Raw genomic sequence first — 20,820 nt, 5'->3', positions numbered from 1 at the left:
TGGACCCCCCCTCACCCGCCGCCGAGGCCTGCTGCTTCTAGGAGGTGTTCCTCCACCAAGTAGCAACAGCTTTTTGTGCACTCTGGCCACATGTGAGCTCAAGCCTGGACCTATGATCCCTCCCTGAATGTCTGGGAAAGCCAAGGCAGGGGTCTGAGGAGGCTCCACTTTCTTTAAAAGCAGCTCACTCTCATGGCAACCACAAATGAGCACATTTACCAGAGTTTCTCCCATGAGGAGATGTTCCATTTCCACAAAGACAACGCATTCGGGGTTCGTAGAACAAGCACATGCATTTGGATTCTGTCTGTGCGATAGCCAGATGTCAGGTCTAAGGTGTAATTTAGTCTTATGTCTTTTAAATTCCTAATGGTAACTATGTAGCCACATCTTCAAAGCAGGGGTAAAAATCAGAACCGAGCCTGTTACTGACACTATCAGAAAGAGCCACAGGAAGATTCGGTCAAGAACTTGAGCTACAAATTTCCAGTCTTGTACTACCTGCAAAAGAGAAAAAGATGCCTTTCACTCAAGACACTGAGCAACTGTTCTGTATTCATCTCAAGGGATTTAAAAAGAGTAACATTCAGATTTATAGCATTTACTTAAGTTTTCAAAATGCATCTAATGTCCCAACCACACTACAGGCTCAGGTTCTTTCAGGGACTTCGCTAATTGTGCCCAAAAGAAGCAGCTTGGAACACTCTCATCAGCACTGAAGAAGGAAAATAGAAACAATAGAATTCTGTATGCATATGTCAACATTCCTGATCAGAATAGGAAAAGTCTGATTTTTACATGAATAAAGAGTCAGTATAGGCCAGGTGCGGTGGCTCACGCCTGTAATCCCAGCACTTTGGGAGGCCTGGGGGTGGGGGGATCACCTGAGGTCAGGAGTTCGAGACCAGCCTGGCCAACATGGTGAAACTCCCTCTCTACTAAAAATACAAAAATTAGCTGGGCATGGTGGCGGGCACCTGTAATCTCAGCTACTTGGGAGGCTGAGGCAGGAGAATTGCTCGAACCCAGGAGACGGAGCATATCTTAGTAAGCCAGTATATCTTACTAGGGTGCTTCCTGATACATGTATGAAAAGAATCACAAATTTATAATTTAAGAGTTTTTGTGGCCAAATGTCACAGGCTTTCTTTTCTTCCACTCCACCTGTGCTGCAGCTCCAGAAGGAAGGGTGCTGCCAAGGAGAACCGACCAGGACAAGACAGGAATTCATGAAGGAGACAAGAGACTGAGTCTCCTTTATTAGGAAGGGGAGGTGCAGAGAGTGGGCAACAGGTCCATAAACACAAAGTCAAGGCACGACTGGCTGGGGAAGTCTGAAAGGAAGGGGAGTCCTCATCCCTCTAGAGTAAATAAATGTCCTCCGTCTTGGGGAAAAAAAAGAAATCTTTGTATTAGGTTTTTGTTTTGTTTTGTTTTGTTTTGCTTTTTTGAGACACAGTCTCGCTCTGCCACCCAGGCGGCAGTGGTGCAATCTTGGCTCACTGCAACCTCCACCTCCTGGGTTTAAGTGATTCTCCTGCCTCAGCCTCCCGAGTAACTGGGATTACAGGCACTCGTCACCATGCCCAGCTAATTTTTGTATTTTTAGTAGAGACGGGGTTTCACCATGTTAGCCAGGCTGGTCTCGAGCTGCTGACCTCAGGTGATCCACCCGCCTCGGCCTCCCAAAGTTCTAGGATTACAGGCGTGAGCCACCACACCTGGCCTGTATTAGTGTTTGTTTGTTTGTTTGTTTGTTTTTTGAGACGGAGTCTTGCTCTGTCGCCCAGGCTGGAGTGCAGTGGCGTGATCTTGGCTCACTGCAAGCTCCGCCTCCCGGGTTCACACCATTCTCCTGCCTCAGCCTCCCGAGTAGCTGGGACTACAGGCGCCGGCCACCACGCCCGGCTAATTTTTTGTATTTTTTGTAGAGACAGGGTTTCACCCTGTTAGCCAGGATGGTCTCTGTCTCCTGACCTCGTGATCCGCCCGCCTCGGCCTCCCAAAGTGCTGGGATTACAGGCGTGAGCTACCGCGCCCGGCCCTGTATTAGTGCTTTTAAAAGATGGTAAGAAACAAACAAAAAAATTCTCCCAACTTGACAGCTGAATGTTTCTTGTCTAGCAGCAGTCACTTTTCTAGTGCTTTTAAAAACAATTTTAAGTGGATGAAAAACATGACAGATTGTTAAGAGAGAGGATATATGAGGCAGTGTCTGTGAACGCAAGAGAAAATGTAGAAGGATATTTCTAAAAAAAATTCTTGGCCAGGTGCGGTGGCTCAGGCCTGTAATCCCAGCACTTTGGGAGGCCGAGGTGGGCGGATCACGAGGTCAGGAAATCGAGACCATCCTGGTTAACACAGTGAAACCCTGTCTCTACTAAAAACACAAAAAATTAGCCAGGCGTGGTGGTGGGCGCCTGTAGTCCCAGCTACTCGGGAGGCTGAGGCTAGAGAATGGCACGAACCCGGAAGGCGGAGCTTGCAGTGAGCTGAGATCGAACTACTGCACTACAGCCTGGGCGACAGAGCAAGACTCCATCTCAAAAAAAAAAAAAAAAAATTCTTTCATCAGTTTGTTTACGGGATCAGGCTCTTGGCACTAATTTTCATTAATTTTAGAGTAAAATACTTGAACCCTATAAATTGAAGTTATTATATAAATTGAAAATATGTAACTTGCTTTAGGCAACAGATCACTTTTTTTTTTTTTTGAGATGGAGTCTCGCTCTGTCACCAGGCTGGAGTGGAGTGCAGTGGTGCACTCTCAGCTCACTGCAACGTCTGCCTCCCAGGTTTAAGTGATTCTCCTGCCTCAATCTCCCAAGTAGCTGGGACTACAGGCGCCCGCCACCACGCCTGGCTAATTTTTGTATTTTTAGTAGAGATCAGGTTTCACCACGTTGGCCAGGATGGTCTTGATCTGTTGACCTCGTGATCCACTCACCTTGGCCTCCCAAAGTGCTGGGATTACAGGCATGAGCCACCGTGCCCGGCCCAACAGATCACTTTTTAAGCTTAATATCTGCACGTCAAATAATATTTTCATTCCACTGGGGAAGGACCGTTTAGAAGAATGGGCTGGTCACGGTGGCTCATGCCTGTAATCCCAGCACTTTGGGAGGCTGAGGCAGTGGATCACCCGAGGTCAGGAGTTCGAGACCATTCTGGCCAACATGGCAAAACCCCATCTCTAATGAAAATTCAAGAAAAATTAGCCAGGTGTGGTGGTGTGTACCTGTAGTCCCAGCTACTCGGGAGGCTGAGACAGGAGAATCGCTTGAACCCAGCAGGCGGAGGTTGCAGTAAGCTGAGATCACGCCACCGCACTCCAACCTGGGTGACAGAGCAAGACTCCATCTCAAAAAAAAAAAAAAAAAAAAGAAGAAGGATGAGGATGATAATTAGAAAGGTGAGAATTCACACTTGTTGACTGCTTATACAACGGAGCTGAGCCCCTGTGTGCTGGGTACACTGTGCATGTTTGTATTTTATGTCATTTAATCCTCACACAAACTTTTCAAGGTAGGGTTCAGAAAACTGAGGCTCAGGTTAAGTAACTTGTCTTAAGTCATTCAGATTATGATCTGAACCCAGGACTGTTTTCAGTCTGAAATTCACACTCTTCCCACACTACTTCTTTTCTTTCTCCTTCTCTTTTATCTTCTTCTTTTTCTTTTTTCTGAGATGAGGGTCTTGCTTTATTGCCCAGGCTGGTCTCAATTCTGGCCTCAAGTCATCCTCCTGCCTCAGCCTCCCAAAGTGCTAGGACAAGCACGCCCACCCACACCCAGTTAATTTTTAAATTTTTTGTAGAGACAGGGTCTCACTATGTTGTCCAGGCTGGTCTCGATCTCCTGCGCTCAAGTGATACACCCGCTTTGGCCTCCCAAAGTGCTGGGATTACAGGTATGAGCCACTGTGCCTGGCTCACACTTAAAAAAAAAAAATCTGTAAACTAAATAACTACATCCTCTTTCCTCACCAAAATATCTGTTGTAACACTACATTTTATATTAATTTAAAAATCTCATTCTTTCTGATCTTTTATTTCTAAATACTGTGGTTGAACATATTTATCATCCAATGAAAAATGAAAGATAAATTACCAGAAACCAGGCTAACCAACTTAAAATGTGTAATTGAATTATTTAATATAGAATTATAAGAAACAATGCTTAATCAACAGTTGCTTAATCAACAGTTGCTTCACTTTTGCTCCTTATGTTTTTGTGAACTACTTCCTAAAAATTCATACTAATGTCGCTATGTTATGTCAGGGCTTGCTTTAAATGTTATATGTATAAAAAGCATGTCTTATATAATGTCACATTTAAACCATGACAATATTTTATTGTAAACAGATGTCAAAATATTTGTCTTTGGCCTACCTTTACGGCAGCATTATCAGGAATACCAGTTTACTCACCTGGCTGATAAAATGTTCTTTCTTCACATGTCTTGAAATGTATCTAATGGAATCAGCAGCTTTTTCCAAAAAAGCAACTAGAACTTTTTCTCCATCACTAAGCTGTTTCTGTTTCTTTTTTTCGAGGACTTTGCCTTTTACTACTGGTTGACTCTCCTCTTTCTCTGGGGATGAGTAGCGATCCACATGATCTTTCATGCAAAGTAATTTTGGAAGTTTCTGCAGAAAGAGCCTCTTAACCCAGGGGGCCATGGGGTGGTACGTGGAAGAAGATCTGTGGTGAACGTTAATGACAAACACGGTAACAATGATGGACAGGGTCACAAAAATCATGATGAACAGCAGGTATTCTCCAATGAGAGGAATGACTTTGGAAGACGATGGGATGATTTCTTCAATCACTAAAAGGAAAACTGTCAGAGAAACCAAGACCGATGTGGATAATGAAAGTTTTTCTCCTTCATCCGAAGGTAAATAGAACACAAGAACTGTTAGGAAAGACAGCCCCAGGCAGGGGATGATGAGAAAGAGGGTATAGAATAAAGGCAGGCGTCTCAGGACGAAGGAATACGTGATAAAGGGATAGGAGTACACGCCGTCCCTTCTGTTTCCCTTCATCCCCTTTGCGTTCAGTATTTCCCATTCTCCGTTATCGAAGAAGTCTTTTCTGTCGACATTTTCATTGATCAAAATGAGGTCAACCATGGTGCCATCATAAGTCCAGGATCCAAACTTCATGGAGCAGTTCTGTCGGTCGAACGGGAAAAACGTGACGTCCATGGTGCAGGAGCTTTTGTAGCTGGCGGGAGGGGTCCAGACAACAGTTCCATTTGATTTCACGATGACCTTGGTCATCAGGGAGCCTTCGAAGCGGCCGTCAGCGCTGCAATCAAAGCAGTTTCACCTTAGCAGTCGGTGGAGCACCTGCTAGTTTTTGTTCTTTTTCCCAGCATTGACTATTTCTATTTTATGACTTTTCTTTTCTTTTCTTTTTTGAGATGGAGTCTCACTCTATCGCCCGGGCTGGAGTGCGATGGCGCCATCTCGGCTCACTGCAACCTCCGCCTCCCGGGTTCAAGCAATTTGCCTGCTTCAGCCTCCTAAGTAGCTGAGATTACAGGCACCGGCCACCATGCCCAGCTAAGTTTTTGTATTTTTAGTAGAGACAGGGTTTCGCCATGTTGGCCAGGCTGGTCCCGAACTCCTGACCTCATGAATTGCCCGCCTCGGCCTCCCAAAGTGCTGGGATTACAGGCATGAGCCACCGCACCCTGCCCTATTTTAGGACTTTTCTACCACAACGCCAGGTAACTGTTTTAATAAACAATTTTTTTTATTTAAAATTGAATATTTCTTTTAAGTATTTTGCCTGAATCAGAATTTTCTATTCCTAGTGTTAATCTGACCAAAATCGTTTTCTTCTGTGATACTTACTTTTCTTTTTTTCACTTTTTAAAAAATTTATTTTTTTCCCCATAAGTAAGAAACAATGTGATACTTACTTTTCAAAGAGAACTATGTCAGGAAGCCACAGAGATTCTGATGGAACTTTAATGGAATGGATCCCACCATAATCATCAGGATTCCAGCGTAACTTGTGGTCTGTCCATTCCTGCATGAAATTAGTACACTGTGATTTTATTCCGAAAGTTCAGTGTATTAGATCTTGAAATCTTCAAGTTTCTGTTAGCTTTATCAAGCCACTGTTTTATTAAGAAAAGGAAATTGTCCCGATTGGACTGCGTGACCCTACTGGGGACTCAGTACAGGATTCACCTTGAGCCAGCCTGGCCTCTGATCTCACCCAGGCCCACACACTTTGCATGTTACATATTTCCAAAATTACTGTATCTGCCTCACCATGAAGAGGCTCTACAACAAACGCCACTAATTCATGATCTATCTTTTCATCCTATTTTCTCTTAACAAACAAACAAAAGAAAAGCAATGATGTGTCTAATTCAGTTTATTCTAGGAGGGTGGGTCCAGTGATACTTAAATCACATGCTAACTTGTACAAGTGATTTTAAACACCACTCAAGAGGCTTGGACGAACATCCACCTGCTATGTTAATATGAGACATCCATTTTCCATGAATTCTTCTTGATCACATTAGAACTTATATCCAATAAAAAAATGTTTTCCCAGCATTTTCTTTTAAGTTTTAATCTGAATTTATTTTTGGAGCTCCCAATTATAATTTTAAATTGCATTCCTAATATCGTTAGCCTCCAGGCACTTACACATTTTTCTTCATAAGGATGAAATCACATGGCATGTTTTACAGGGGCTGATGAATCCAGATAAATAAACCTGACCACGAATTGATCAGACTGTGAAGGTCAAGAGGATGATGTATGGATGACCCAATCACAGCAGAGTGGACTCTATTAAAAAGATTTTAGGGTCCAGAATCATAGGAAATCTGACCTGAAAATTAAAATTTTCTATTCTACAGCCCCTCATGTGGATAGGTGAGTAAGGATGCAGGAGTTCAGAGAGTTAGAAGGGCATGCCCAGCATGACGCTTCCCGGAGCCCAGTGATGCCAACTTTGTCATTAAAACATCAGGAGTCAGCAGATGGATGATGTCACTAGATGGTAAAATACTGAAATATGCATGATGCCTGACAAATGATGGAACTCCACACCCCAGAGGAAACATTGTCTACCTTAGACAACATTTTTGAGACTTGATCCCCAAAAAACAAAGTTTAGGAGGTATGGGCCTTTAAAAAGCTAGAATCTGAAGTATAACAAAATGGCATGATATTTATTTATTTATTTATTTATGTTTTTGAGATGGAGTCTCGCTCTGTTGCCCAGGCTGGAGTGTAGTGGCGTGATCTCGGCTCACTGCAAGCTCTGCCTCCCAGGTTCACGCCATTCTCCTGCCTCAGCCTCCTGAGTAGCTGGGACTACAGGTGCCCGCCACCACGCCCGGCTAATTTTTTTTGTATTTTTTAGTGGAGACGGGGTTTCACCGTGTTAGCCAGGATGGTCTCAATCTCCTGACCTCATGATCTGCCCGCCTCGGCCTCCCAAAGTGCTGGGATTACAGGTGTGAGCCACCGTGCCCGGCCAATGGCATGATATTTATGGGAAATCATGCATATGAAACTGACAATTTAAGAGCCCAATAATAAAGTATTCACCATGTTTACTTGGTGCTCATGGGCTTCTCTTTTTTTCTTCCTCCTCTTCCTATTTTGAAGAGCAAATATAATCTCCTTCCTAGGAATAATTTGTCTCCTGCTAAGGAGACTCTTACTATCATTGGTAGGTCTGAGTCTCAGAGCTCTTGGAGGGAACTCACTTACAGTAGCATTTGTGGTTTGTTTCAATTCCACTTTATGCACTTACAATAAAATTCACTCTTTGGTTTACAGTTATTAATGCAAATAGCTGTATAATAACTGCAGGCATTAAGACGACAAAACAGTTTTTTTGCCCAAAATATTTCCCAGGTGCTGCCCTTTTGTAATCAACCCCTCCCGCATTTCCAGCCCTCGGAAATCCCTGATTTGTTCTCTGTTTCTATAATTTCAGCTTTTCTAGCATGTCATGTAAATGGAATCAACATAACATTTCAATTCTGACTTCTTTACTTAGCAATGCATTTAGATTCTTCATGTTTGTTTTTTGTTTTGTTTTGTTTTTTTAATTTGAGACAGGATCTTGTTCTTTTTCCCAGGCTGGAGTGCTATGGTGACATCATGATTCACTACAGCCTCAACCTCCTGGGCTCAAGTGATCCTTCTGCTCCCGCCTCAGGCTCCCAAGTAGCTGGGACCACAGGTGTATACCACCACAACCGGCTAATTGTTTTGCTTTGTAGAAATGAAGTCTGCCTATGTTGCCCAGGCTGGTCTTGAACCCCTAGGCTCAAGCAATTCTCCTGCCTCACCTCCCAAAGTGTAGGGATTACAGGCATGAGCCATTGAGCCCAGATTCATTGTGCTTTTTAATATGCATTTTCCTAATGACTAATCATGAATATCTTCATGTGTTTATCTGTCATCCATGTATCTTATTTGGTGAAGTGCATAATGTTTAATCAAGTTGTTTGTTTTCTTACTGAGTTTTTAGAGTTCTTTATACATTCTGAATAAAAGTGGTTTGTCAAATATTTGATTTACAAACATCTTCTCTCAGTCTTTTTTTCCTCTTACTAATGTCTTTCACAAGTCAGAAATTCTAAAAGTTCATTTTATCAGTTTTATTGTTTATGGATTGTGTCATATCTAAGAAATCTTTGCTTAACACAGGGTCACGAAGATTTTCTCGTATGCCTTCTCCTAGAAATTTTGTAGTTTTTTGTTTGTTTGTTTTTTGAGACAGAGTCTTGCTCTGTCGCCAGGCTGGAGTGCAGTCGCAGAATCTCGGCTCACTGCAACCTCTGCCTCCTGGGTTCAAGCAATTCCCCTGGCTCAGGCCCCCGAGTAGCTGAGACTACAGGTGCACACCACCATGCCCAGCTGATTTTTGTATTTTTAGTAGAGATGGGGTTTCACCATGTTGGCCAGGATGGTCTCGATCTCTTGACCTTGTAACCCACCAGCTTCGACTTAAGTCTAAGATCCATTTTCCATTAATCTTTTATAAAGGTGCAGGAATGGGTTGAGGTTCATTTTCTTTTGCATATGAATGTCCAATTGTCAGCACCTTTTGTGGAGAAGACTAAACATTATCCACGGAACTTCCTTTGTACATTTGTCAAAATGTAGTTAACTGTGTATGTGCATGGGTCCATCCTGGACTGTTCTGTTTCACTGATCTGTGTATCTGTCTTTCTTTTTTCTTTCTTTTTTTTTTTTTTTTTCGAGACAGAGTCTCACTCTATCGCCCAGGCTGGAGTGCAGTGGTGGGATCTCGTCTCACTGCAACTTCCACCTCCCAGGTTCAAGTAATTCTCATGCTTCAGCCTCCCAAGTAGCTGGGATTATAGGCATGTGCCACCACGCCCGGCTAATTTTTGTGTTTTTAGTAGAGACAGGATTTCACTATGTTGGCCAGGCTGGTCTCGAACTCCTGACCTCAAGTGATCCAGCCACCTTGGCCTCCCAAAATGCTGGGACTACAGGTGTGAGCCACGGTGCCCGGCCCTGTGTATCTGTCTTTTTGACAATATCACACTGTCTTGGTTATTATAGCTTTAGGCAAATTTTTGAATCTGCTTGTGGCTATCTATAAGATATCCTGCCAAGATTTTAATTGTGATTGATTTGAATATACAGATTAGTTTGGTGAGAACTGGCATCATAATATAGATTCTCCTGGCCCAGGAATATTATTTATGTCTCCATTTACTTAGGTCTTGATTTTTTGTTGTTGTTGTTTTGTTAGTGTTTTGCAGTTTTAGGCTTACAGGCATTGCACATATTTAGTTAGATTTATACCTAAATAGGCCAGGGGCAGTGGCTCACGCCTGTAATCCCAGCACTTTGGCAGGCCAAGGCGGGTGGATCACCTGAAGTCAGGAGTTCATGATCAGCCTGGCCAACATGGTGAAACCCTGTCTCTACAAAAATTAGCCGGGCATGATGGTGGGTGCCTGTAATCCCAGCTACTCAGGAGGCTGAGGTAGGAGAATCGCTTGAACTTGGGGGCGGAGGTTGCAGTGAGCTGAGATCGCGCCACTGCACTCCAGCCTGGATGACAGAGCTTGGCTCTGGATGACAGAGCTAGACTGTATCTCAAAAAAAAAAAAAAAAGTCATTTAATTTTTAAAATTCCAGTCGTTCATTGTTAGTATCTAAATATACAATCGACTTTTGCATATTGACCATATGTCCTGTGACCTGGCTTACCTCACTTAATTTTGGGATCTTTTCTGTAGATTTTCTACATAGACAATTATGTCATTTGCAAGTGGAGCATTTTATTTCTTCCTTTCCAATCTGAATAACTTTGACTGCTTTTCCTTGCCTTAATTACTGAGTAGTAGTAGCTGCAACACTAGAAAGATGGCAGAGCAAGAGCAAAGAAAAATCCCTTTGGTTCCAGAAAATCTCCTGAAAATGAGGACAGCTTATCAAGCCCTCAAAGCCACCCAGGCAAAGCAGGCACTTTTGGCAAAGAAGGAGCAGAGAAAAGGAAAAGGGCTCAGGTTTAAACAACTGGAATCATTCCTACAAGATTCCTGGTGACAGAAACGTGACAAGGTACGTCTCAGACGACTAGAAGTGAAACCACACCTTGGAATTGCCAGATAAACATGCCTTTGTTGTACGCATCGAAAGGATTGATGGCGTGAGTTTACTGGTGCAGAGAACCATTGCGAGACTTTGCCCAAAGAAAATTTTTAGTGGTGTCTTTGTAAAAGTCACCCCCCAGAACCTAAAAATGCTGCATATAGTGGAAACTTATGTGACCTAGGGATTTCCAAATCTGAAGTCTGTCTGGGAACTCATTTTGAAACGTGGACAAGTCAAGGTCAAGAATAAGACCATCCCTCTGACAGACAACACAGTGATTGAGGAGCACCTGGAGAAGCATTTCCAGGAGATCTCATGGTTCTTGTGCCCTTTCCACCTCTCAGTGGCCCGTCATGCTACCAAAAATAGAGTAGGCTTCCTCAAGGAGATGGGCATACCTGGCTATCGGGGTGAATGCATCAATCAGCTCATCTGCCAGCTGAACTAGACCCAGGTGCCAAACTGCAGTAAATTTTTATCAATGAAGTGGAAGCATGTGTTTTTGTATTTTGGGGAATTTTTATCAAGTATCTTCAGAGAAGATTATTTCCTGCTTTATCTTCAAAAACTGGAAAGGAAGGGTCAAAGAAAAGACAGTAGCTGGCCGGGTGTGGTGGCTCACGCCTGTAATCCCAGCACTTTGGGAGGCCGAGGTGGGCAGATCACCTGAGGTCGGGAGTTGGAGACCAGCCTGACCAACATGGAGAAACCCCATCTCTACTAAAAATACAAAAATTAGCCGGGCATGGTGGCACATACCTGTAATCCCAGCTACTAGGGAGGCTGAGGCAGGAGAATTGCTAGAACCCTGGAGGTGGAGGTTGCAGTGAGCCAAGATTGCGCCATTGCACTCCAGCCTGGGCAATAAGAGCAAAACTCTGTCTCAAAAAAAAAAAAAGAAAGAAAGAAAAAAGAAAAGACAGTAGCTTATGTTCATGGCAAGCACCTCTCATCACAGTCCAGTTCCAAGGAAAAAATTCCAGTGTTTTCTCTTTTTGTTTTTTGAGACGGAGTCTCACTCTGTTGCCCAGGCTGGAAGTGCAGTGGCACAGTCTCGGCTCACTGCAACCTCCGCCTCCCGGGTTCAAGCCAGTTCTCCCACCTCAGTCTCCCAAGTAGCTGGGACTACAGGCGCCTGCCACCATGCCCAGCTAATTTTTTTTGTATTTTTAGTAGAGATGGGGTTTCACCGTGTTGGCCAGGATGGTCTCGACCTCCTGACCTCAGGTGATCCGCCCGCCTCGGCCTCCCAAAGTACTGGGATTACAGGCGTGAGCCACCACGCCCGGCCAATTCCAGCGTTTTCTACATTGGCTGCCGCCTCATCTGAAATCAGCACATTCCATGGAGGAAGGAGTCCTGCTTTGCTTCATCTTCTATCCTAGAGTTTAATGTTGGTAAATGAGTAACTCTAGCATTTGTCCAAGGCTCCCTAAGACTCCTGTAGCAGTCGACCAACCCTAGGGACATAATTGAATCTGGAGATTCCTGGGGCCTTTGTTTGAAAAAAACTTGAAATACACATAGGAAGAAAGGCACAAAAATAAATGTTCACTTGTCTCTGCTGTGAGTCTATGTTCCAAAAAAAAAAAATTACTGAGTAGTATTATGTTAAGTAGGATATCCTTGCCTTGTTCTTGAACTTTGGGGGAAAGCATTTAGTTGTTCACCATTAAGTGTTTATGTTAGGTGTTAGGGGTTTTTGTAAATATCCTTTATTAGATTAAGGAGGATTCCTTCTATTACTAGTTTCCTGAGGTTTGTTTGGGGTTTTGTCATGTTGGTCAGGCTGGTCTCGAACTCCTGACCAGGTGATCTGCCCGCCTCAGCCTCCCAATGTGCTGGGATTACAGGCGTGAGCCACTGCGCCCAGCCTAGGTTTCTTTTCTTTTTCTTTTTTTTTGAGATGGAGTTTCGCTCTTGTTGCCCAGGCTGGAGTACAGTGGCGCAATCTTGGCTCACTGCAACCTCTGCCTCCAGGGTTCAAGCGATTCTCCTGCCTCAGCCTCCTTAGTAGCTGGTATTACAGGCATCCACCATCACGCCCAGCTAATTTTTGTATTTTTAATAGAGACGGGGTTTCACCCTTTTGGCCAGGCTGGTCTCGAACTCCTGACTTCAGGTAATCCACCTGCCTTAGCCTCCCAAAGTGTTGGGATTACAGGCGTGAGCCACCACAACCAGACTAAAATATAATAAATATTTATTAATGCTGTATTAGATGAGGCAACCAGCACTTAGAGAGTTCAAATACCTGTCCAAGGCCACACAGCTAGTCAGTGAGGGAAACGGGATTCAAGGCTGCTGCACATGGCTGGGTCATCCGTGCAGCCACAACTCCAGAGGTGCCCTGCACACTGAGTCTGCTGTGAAGGGGGCCCCCAGGAGATGTGCAGCCTGGTGGCCTTAATGGGCTTTAAGCTAAGGTCTGCCTGAAGCCAGATCCTCCACGCTTTTACCTCTCCCCATGATGCACTGCAGTGGGAAAACCTGTAGCTTAAAATGCTTCATAAGTTCATTTGTTTCTAGACAGCTTTCTACGGCTCAGCTCTCAGGGGTATTTCTGGTGCTGATAGATATAAAGCACAACGGTGTACTCAGGCTAAACAGCAGCTCATTTCATCTCCTCTCCATCAAAGAGAGAAAACAAAAAAAGACAATGATAGAACAGAAAAACTGTTTGGCCTTAATAGCAAAACACCTGTTAAAAGGCAAACAGTAAAATACAGTGAAATGTCTGTTAAAAGTAATAATAAAATATAAGCAATAGTAAAATAAGTAATACGATATCCTGTTGTGATATTTTAGTAAATAAGTAATAGGATATCCTATTACGATATTTTAGTAAATATCTAAGTAATAGGATATCCTATTACTTACAATATGTTAGTAAATATCTAAACAGTAAAATATACGAGTAAATATCTAAATAGTAAAATATATAAGTAACAGTAAAATATCTGTTAAAGCCATCCCTCCCCCAAGGGGGAGCTGGGCAAGGTGGCTCACGTCTGTAACCCCCTGCACTCTGGAAGGCTGAGGCAGGTGGGTCGCTTCAGCCCAAGAGTTTGAGACCAGCCTGGGCAACACAGGGAAACCCCATCTCTTCAAAAAATAAACAACAACAAAAATTAGCTGGTTGTAGTTGTGTGTTTGTGGTCCCAACTACTTTGGAGGCTGAAGTGGGAGGATCACTTGAGCCTGGGTGTTCAAGGCTGCAGGCACCTGTGATTGCACCACTGCATTCCAGCCTTGGAGACAGAGCAAGGCCCTGTTTCAAAATAAATAAGTAAATACATGAATAAAAGTCGGGGGAATTATACAAAAAATCATACTGTACTGTCTCCAAGTGCCGTGATGAACAATGGGAGAATTATGAGATGAGGAATGCGCCACAGGGACACAGGCCTTTGGTCATCCTCTGCTTCGGCAAGGCCACGGGAAGGAGGGGCACACCAAGAGATCTTTTTTTTTTCTTTTTTTTTTTTTCTTTTTAATGGCGTCTCACTCTGTCGCCCAGGCTGGAGTGCAGTGGCGCGATCTCTGCTCACTGCAACCTCCACTTCCTGGGTTCAAGCCATTCTTCTGCCTCAGCCTCTCCAGTAGATGGGATGTGCCACCAAACCTGGCTAATTTTTGTATTTTTAGTACAGATGGGGTTTTGCCATGTTGGTCAGGCTGGTCTCGAATTCCTGACCTCAAGTGATCCACCCGCCTTGGCTTCCCAAAGTGCTAGGATTACAGGCGTGAGCCACCACGCCTGGCCACCAAGAGATCTTTATACAAAGAGGAGGAAATCAGATTAGGAGATAAAAAGGACACGTGCTATGTCTGCTGCCTTGAATTCACCTGCCTTTCTCTTGGTAACAGAACCCCAGTTTCCTCCACTCCACTCTCACTCTCAATCCATCTCCTCACTCCACTCTCAATCCATCAGCTTTTGGGGGAGCTGCTGCATCCTTCTGCTCCAGGCCTGCCTCTCAGACCTGCCCACTGTGATTTTCAGGGACAACAGGCAACCAAATCAGAGTTGGCAAGACACCACAGGGCTTCTGAGACCACTGGAAAAGAGGTGGGACACTCTTACCCTGATAAACTTGCACACAGGAAATGTTTTGTTTTTTGTTTTGTTTTGTTTTGTTTGAGACAGAGTCTCGCTCTTTTGTCCAGGCTGGGGTGCAGTAGTGTGATCTCGGCTCACTGCATCTCTGCCTCCCAGGCTCAAGTGATCCTCCCACCTCAGCCTCCCAAGTATCTGGGACTACAGGAGTGCACCACCATGCCCAGCTAATTATTGTATTTTTTGTAGAGACAGAGTTTTGCCACATTGCCCAGGCTGGTCTGCAGCTCCTGAGCTCAAGTGATCCACCTGCCTTAGTCTCCCAAAGTGCTGAGATTACAGGTGTGAGCCACTGCACCTGGCTTATAGGAAGCATTTTGAGTCTGGAGTTGATGTAGACATCCTGCTTCCGGGGGAGGGTATGGATGAGAATGGAATCAACACAGAGGACAGGGAGCCCAGAGACTCCCAGAGAGGAACCAGGTCCTGGGAATATAGCAGGGGCCCAGCATGAAGCTGCAGGTAAAGCCATCCCTGGACTTTTCCGATTGTGAAAGCTAATAAGTTCTCTTTTTGCTAGTGTTAGTTTATGTGAGGTTTTCTGTCACTTGCAACTAAAATGTTCTCAGCTGATCCTGGGAAGAACCTGGGTGGCTATGCAGCTGCAGCACGCTGCAAGCACATAGCTAAGAGCACTGGGGACAGGCACAGACTTGGGCAGACCAGCTAGGGCTGTGCTGTCATGCTCCAGGTCCATCTTTAGTGAGCACAGCTAATGAGCCCAAATGCACAGCTCCTCCATCTGGAACCTAAAGATTGATGGAAATGAAATCACCTGCTTCTTGGATCCAGTTTCCTTCCTTCTACAGGCACCGAAGGTCTTTACCTACACCCAGTTCTATCCTGCAAAGGAGGATGGGGGATGACTAAAATTCTAGCACTTCTGTCTTGTTGCAAATTGCAAAACTGCAGCAAACAAATACTAGCTTTATAAATTGTTCTAAGAGAACTAGGGCAAGCCTCAAGGGGAGGTATTTTTAAGTCAGAAAGATTTGTGTTGCTTACCTGACCTTCAACAGCAGGATTAACAGCTGTGACCAGAGATAAAACAGAGATAGTGGTTTATGGGGCTCACTGTTTTCAAAGAGTTCATTCATTCATCAAATATGCAAGGCATGTACTAGCACTGAGCACGGCTGCCTCGACCTCTTATCCTGGGGCTGACTCAGATGATAAACCAGTCAACTAACAAATACCCACACCTCCTGACAGTTGCTATAAAGGAGACAGTTTGGGTATGGGATACAGAACAGTGGAGTAGACAGGGAAGGCATTTCCATGGAGACGACATTTAGACTAAACATGCAGGGTAAGAAGGAGTCTGAGGGCTGGGCGCGGTGGCTCATGCCTGTAATTCCAGCACTTTGGGAGGCCAAGGCGGGCAGATCACGAGGTCAAGAGATCGAGACCATCCTGGCCAACATGGTGAAACCCTGTCTCTACTAAAAATACAAAAATTAGCTGGGCGTGGTGGTACGCGTCTTTAGTCCCAGCTGCTCGGGAGGCTGAGGCAGGAGAATCGCTTGAACCCGGGAGGCGGAGCCGAGATCGTGCCGCTGCACTCCAGCCTGGTGACAGAGCAAGACTCCATCTCAAAAAAAAAAAAAAAAAAAAGAAGGCTTCTGAGTGGGGCAGGGTTGCGTGGGGAAGGAAGGCTGGCCAAAGATGGAACTGCCTATGGGAAGGTGCTGGGGCAGGAAGGAAGGAGATCATGAATGCGGGCTGCCTTCAGATCCTTGAGGAGGATTTTAAAGGGATCTAGAGCAGACTCAGTTGCTCCTAACCAGCAAAGAAAAAGAGGCTAGGTGGGACTTGTGGTCAATACTGCTAACACTGGTGGCCTCAAAAGAGAAAGCACACTGGACTCCACTCACAAGCCCTGAGCTCCACACTAGGACTGTGCTTTACTAGCTGTACAACTTGGACGAGTCACTGATCTCCAGCTGCTGCATTGCTTTGCAAGGGTGAGAGAGCATTCTTCACAACCTTAGTGTCCTTCTGCTATCAGACAGGGAATCACAGAGCGTTCTCCCTGAGATTCCTATCAGAGGGCTCATCCAGTTTCTTTTCTGTTGTTTTTAGACAGGGTCTCACTCTGTCGCCCAGGCTGGAGTGCCGTGGTGTGGTCATAGCTCATTGCAGTTTCAACCTCCTGGGCTCAAACCATCTTCCAACCTCAGCCTCCCTAGTAGCTATGACTACAGGTATGCACCACCACGCCTGGCTAATTTTTCTTATTTTTTGTACGGACAGGGGACTCCCTATGTTGACCAGGCTGGTTTCAAACTCCTAGCCTCAAATGATCCTCCTGCCTTGGCCTCCCAAAGTGTTGGGATTATAGGCAGGAGCCACCATGCCCAGCCCACCCAATTCCTGCCAGGATGTGTGTTCACCACAGAGCTGGCTGTGCCCTGTAGACCAGGACCTCTGTGGGTTTAGAATGGCACAAGCCACAGGACATTTGCAAGTGGCAGAGTCAGCAGTGCCCAGCTGAGCAGCCAGAGCCCAAACCTCTATCTCGTTCTCTAAGGGGCTGCGAGGTTTTCTGGTCACTTCTTTGTTCTCTCTGAAACCCTGGTGGCATCTGGGGATTAAGCTCCTGTCTCTCCCTTCTTAGGGTAAGAGATGAGAAATAATATTCCGTGTTTGCATAGTGTGTTCTAGCTGAGATGCTCAAAGCCGTCGTCAAACACCAGCTCCACATCACAGCAGTTCCCAGCTTGAGAGCTGTGTTTTTGCAGGAAACAGGATCGCACAGGATATGTCAGAGCCAAATATCAAAGTTAATCTATGACTAAGAAAAAAATGGAAAAACACTCCAACTCTAGGCTTCCTCATTCAGAAAATTGCAATTTCAAATCCATATCAAATATATATAATCCCTTAAAATTGTCTTTTCTTACATGTATTACCTGAACGATCACTCATAAATGTCTAGCTAAACCACAACCCAGAGCCAAATTTTATTTAAACCTAAATCGTAAGGCTCTTTAAAAAAACTATAAACAAAGTCCCCGAATTATTCTTTTTTTTTTTTTTTTTTTTTTTTGTTTTTGAGACAGAGTCTCGCTCTGTCACCCAGGCTGGAGCGCAGTGGCGCCATCTCAGCTCACTGCAAGCTCCGCCTCCCAGGTTCACGCCATTCTCCTGCCTCAGCCTCCCGAGTAGCTGGGACTACAGGCACCCGCCACCATGCCCGGCTAATTTTTTGTATTTTTAGTAGAAACGGGGTTTCACTGTGTTAGCCAGGATGGTCTCAATCTCCTGACCTTGTGATCTGCCTGCCTCAGTCTCCCAAAGTGCTGGGATTACAGGTGTGAGCCACCACGCTCGGCCAAGTCCCCAAATTATTCTTACTTCAATGCTAATAGGACCAAAAGATAATAAGGAACAAATATCCTTTGCTGTTGTCTTGATTTGCAGTCTCTGGGACATCTCTGGGATCTCTAGTCATCTTAGATGTGAAATTCTTAAAGCCAAATTCTTGTTGATTCATTTTAATCTTAAAGGCACCAACATGACATATTATATGTTTCATATTCCTGTTAAATTCATGAGTTGTTAAGGCCAAGAAATGTGATTTGTTATTAAGGATGAAGGCCAGGCGTGGTGGCTCATCCCTGTAATCCTAGCACTTTTGGAGGCCCAGGTAGGCGATCACATGAGGTCAGGAGTTCCAGACCAGCCTAGCCAACATGGTGAAACTCTGTCTTTACTAAAAATACAAAAATTAGCCAGGCGTGGTGGCACATGCCTGTAATCACAGCTACTCAGGAGGATGAGGTGGGAGAATCACTTGAATCCGGGAGGCGGAGGTTGCGGTGAGCCGAGATCGCGCCACTGTACTCCACACTCCAGCCTGGGTGACAGAGTGAGACTCTGCCTCAAAAAAAAAAAAAAAAAAAAAAAAAAAGGATGAGAAAGCTCAAAGATGGCAACAGAAAGTGACATTTATTGAGCTAGTCACATTCACATACATTATCTCATGTAACCCCCCAGACAACACTGTGAGCTAGGCATCATCTCTATTTAATAGATGAAGAGACTGAGGGTCAGAGAGGTGAAGTGACTTGCCCAAGTTTATACAGTAGGCCTTTTGACCCCTACTCAATTCTTACCAGGGTCCACTTGAGTAAGAAGTCCAAACTTGGCCTCCTTTGCTAAGGTCAGAGTAAGGTTGCAGAAAAGGAAGGAAAATCAGATCATGAGTAAAGATCTGAGATGAATTCATGAACTTGTAAGTGCCATTCCAGGTTGCGGATGGTAGACTTTTGGGGAGATCACCCAGACCTCTAGTACTAGCCTGACCTTTCCACAACAGGTCTGCTTCTTATTTTTCCTGGGAAATCAGCTCCAGGGGTCTATCCAATAAGACCTTCATGTTTGCTGAACTTTTTGTTGATCTAAAACAGACATCAGCTGTTGGAAAGACACTGTTACTTTAAGATGTTGGCCTTGGCAGACATTCCAGCAGTTTTATTTTCCTCAGGATTGTCATGGGGAGAGGAGAACAAACTGTCTCAGCTACAGTGAAGCCGGGTCATTTAGTCCTCTCATTGCCTTATTTTTATATACAACAGCGCCCAGCTCAGGGCCTTATGAGGCAGAAGGTGAAACTGACTCTGGAGGCGGGGACTCGGGTACCGGACCAGATTGAGAACTAGCTAAACAGGGCCGGGCAGAAGCGGCTTTCCATAAGACAGGGCCACCAGGGCACCATGTCAGTTTACCATCGCCATGGCAATACCCGGAAGTTACCACCCCTTTCCATGGCAATGACCTGGAAGTTACCACCCACCTAGACATTTCTGCATAAACTGCCTCTTAATTTGCATATAATTAAAGGTGGGTATAAATATGCCTGCAGCCCTCGCCTGGGCGCACTGCTGGTGGGTAGCCGTGGTCTGTAGGGAGCAGTATCTCTGCGGCCGCTGTCCTTGAGTTCTTTCCTCGGTGAAGCCAGACTAAGCCCCAATTTTGGGGTTCATCTGCCCTGCATCACTTACACAGTGCAGAGCAGGCTCTCAGGAAATACGGATTGAGTAAATTTGGCATTTGTTGTCATAGTGATTATTTCTATTGTAACATCTAGGCAAAACGGCCAACCCTTGTGTCATTTCAAAAAAGGTCAGTTTCGCCCAGCACAGTGGCTCACGCCTGTAATCCCAGCACTTTGGGAGGCCAAGGCGGGTGGATAATCTGAAGTCAGGAGTTCGAGGCCAGTCTGGCCAACATGATGAAACCCTCGTCTCTACTAAAAATACAAAAATTAGCTGGGCGTGGTGGCCGGCGCCTTTAATCCCAGCTACTCGGGAGGCTGAAGCAGAATTACTTGAACCCAGGAAGCGGAGGTTGCACTGAGCCGAGATCATGCCAGTGCGCTCCAGCCTGGGTGACAGAGCAAGACTCCATCTCAAAAAAAAAAAAAAAAAAAAAAGGTCAGTTTAATTTTCATTGTCTCTAAGGTGCTTTCCACGTTTTCCTAACCTTGATATGATGGAGCAGGATCTGAGGGACTGGGGCAGTAAGTACTTTCTCACATAGTTCCAGTGAGTCAATGTTAACAATATATTTATAGTTTATAGGGTTTTGATTACTGTCTGGAAGTACAAAGGAGGAAGACAAACTAGTTTGCAAAATAAAATCAATAAAATAAAAATAGCACCATGTAGAAGACTTCCTCTGGATGTCACTAGATTTGTGCTTTATAAAGTTCTTTCTTTGGTTGAGAGGATAGAAGAAGAGTGTCTAAATATACCAGAGGAGAGCTATGGAAACAGAGGATAAGACAGGAGAATTGACTTAAAAAACCCCACAAGTATCTCATTTGCATGCGCTACCATGGAACATGCTTTTGTTCCAAGTATGTAGAATTTTCTTCTCCATGTGGATATGAATTAGAGAACATTTTTCAGTGTCTGGGAGGCAAATGAGGAAAGAGGGGGAATTGGGCATTTTTGTTTTCATTTTGACTGAGGGACACAGATGATTGCAAAGAGTTACCAATGGGTTTGCTCAAATGTGAGAGCTTTTGGATAGTGGTGTTATTGGACTACTATTCACTATTCAGGTG

General features: G+C 44.6%; 1 protein-coding gene and 1 pseudogene across 1 annotated transcript in view; one reads left to right on the top strand and one right to left on the bottom strand.

Annotated features, from left to right (window-relative positions):
* Positions 1-366: 366 nt before the first annotated feature.
* CHRNB3 (cholinergic receptor nicotinic beta 3 subunit) overlaps positions 367-20,820 on the bottom strand; it is a 38,282-nt gene continuing 17,828 nt past the window's right edge. The window contains 3 exon segments of the mRNA NM_001033933.1: positions 367-501; positions 4,430-5,312; positions 5,932-6,041. Of these exon segments, the coding sequence (NP_001029105.1) occupies positions 367-501; positions 4,430-5,312; positions 5,932-6,041 (1,128 nt within the window).
* On the top strand, positions 10,382-11,127 carry LOC107976191 (ribosomal protein uL30-like; annotated as a pseudogene).

The sequence above is a fragment of the Pan troglodytes genome, chromosome 7, assembly GCF_028858775.2.
Source record: "Pan troglodytes isolate AG18354 chromosome 7, NHGRI_mPanTro3-v2.0_pri, whole genome shotgun sequence".
NCBI lineage: Eukaryota > Metazoa > Chordata > Mammalia > Primates > Hominidae > Pan > Pan troglodytes.
Note: the sequence above shows the minus strand (reverse complement) of the source record. Positions and strands in the feature narration are given on the sequence as shown.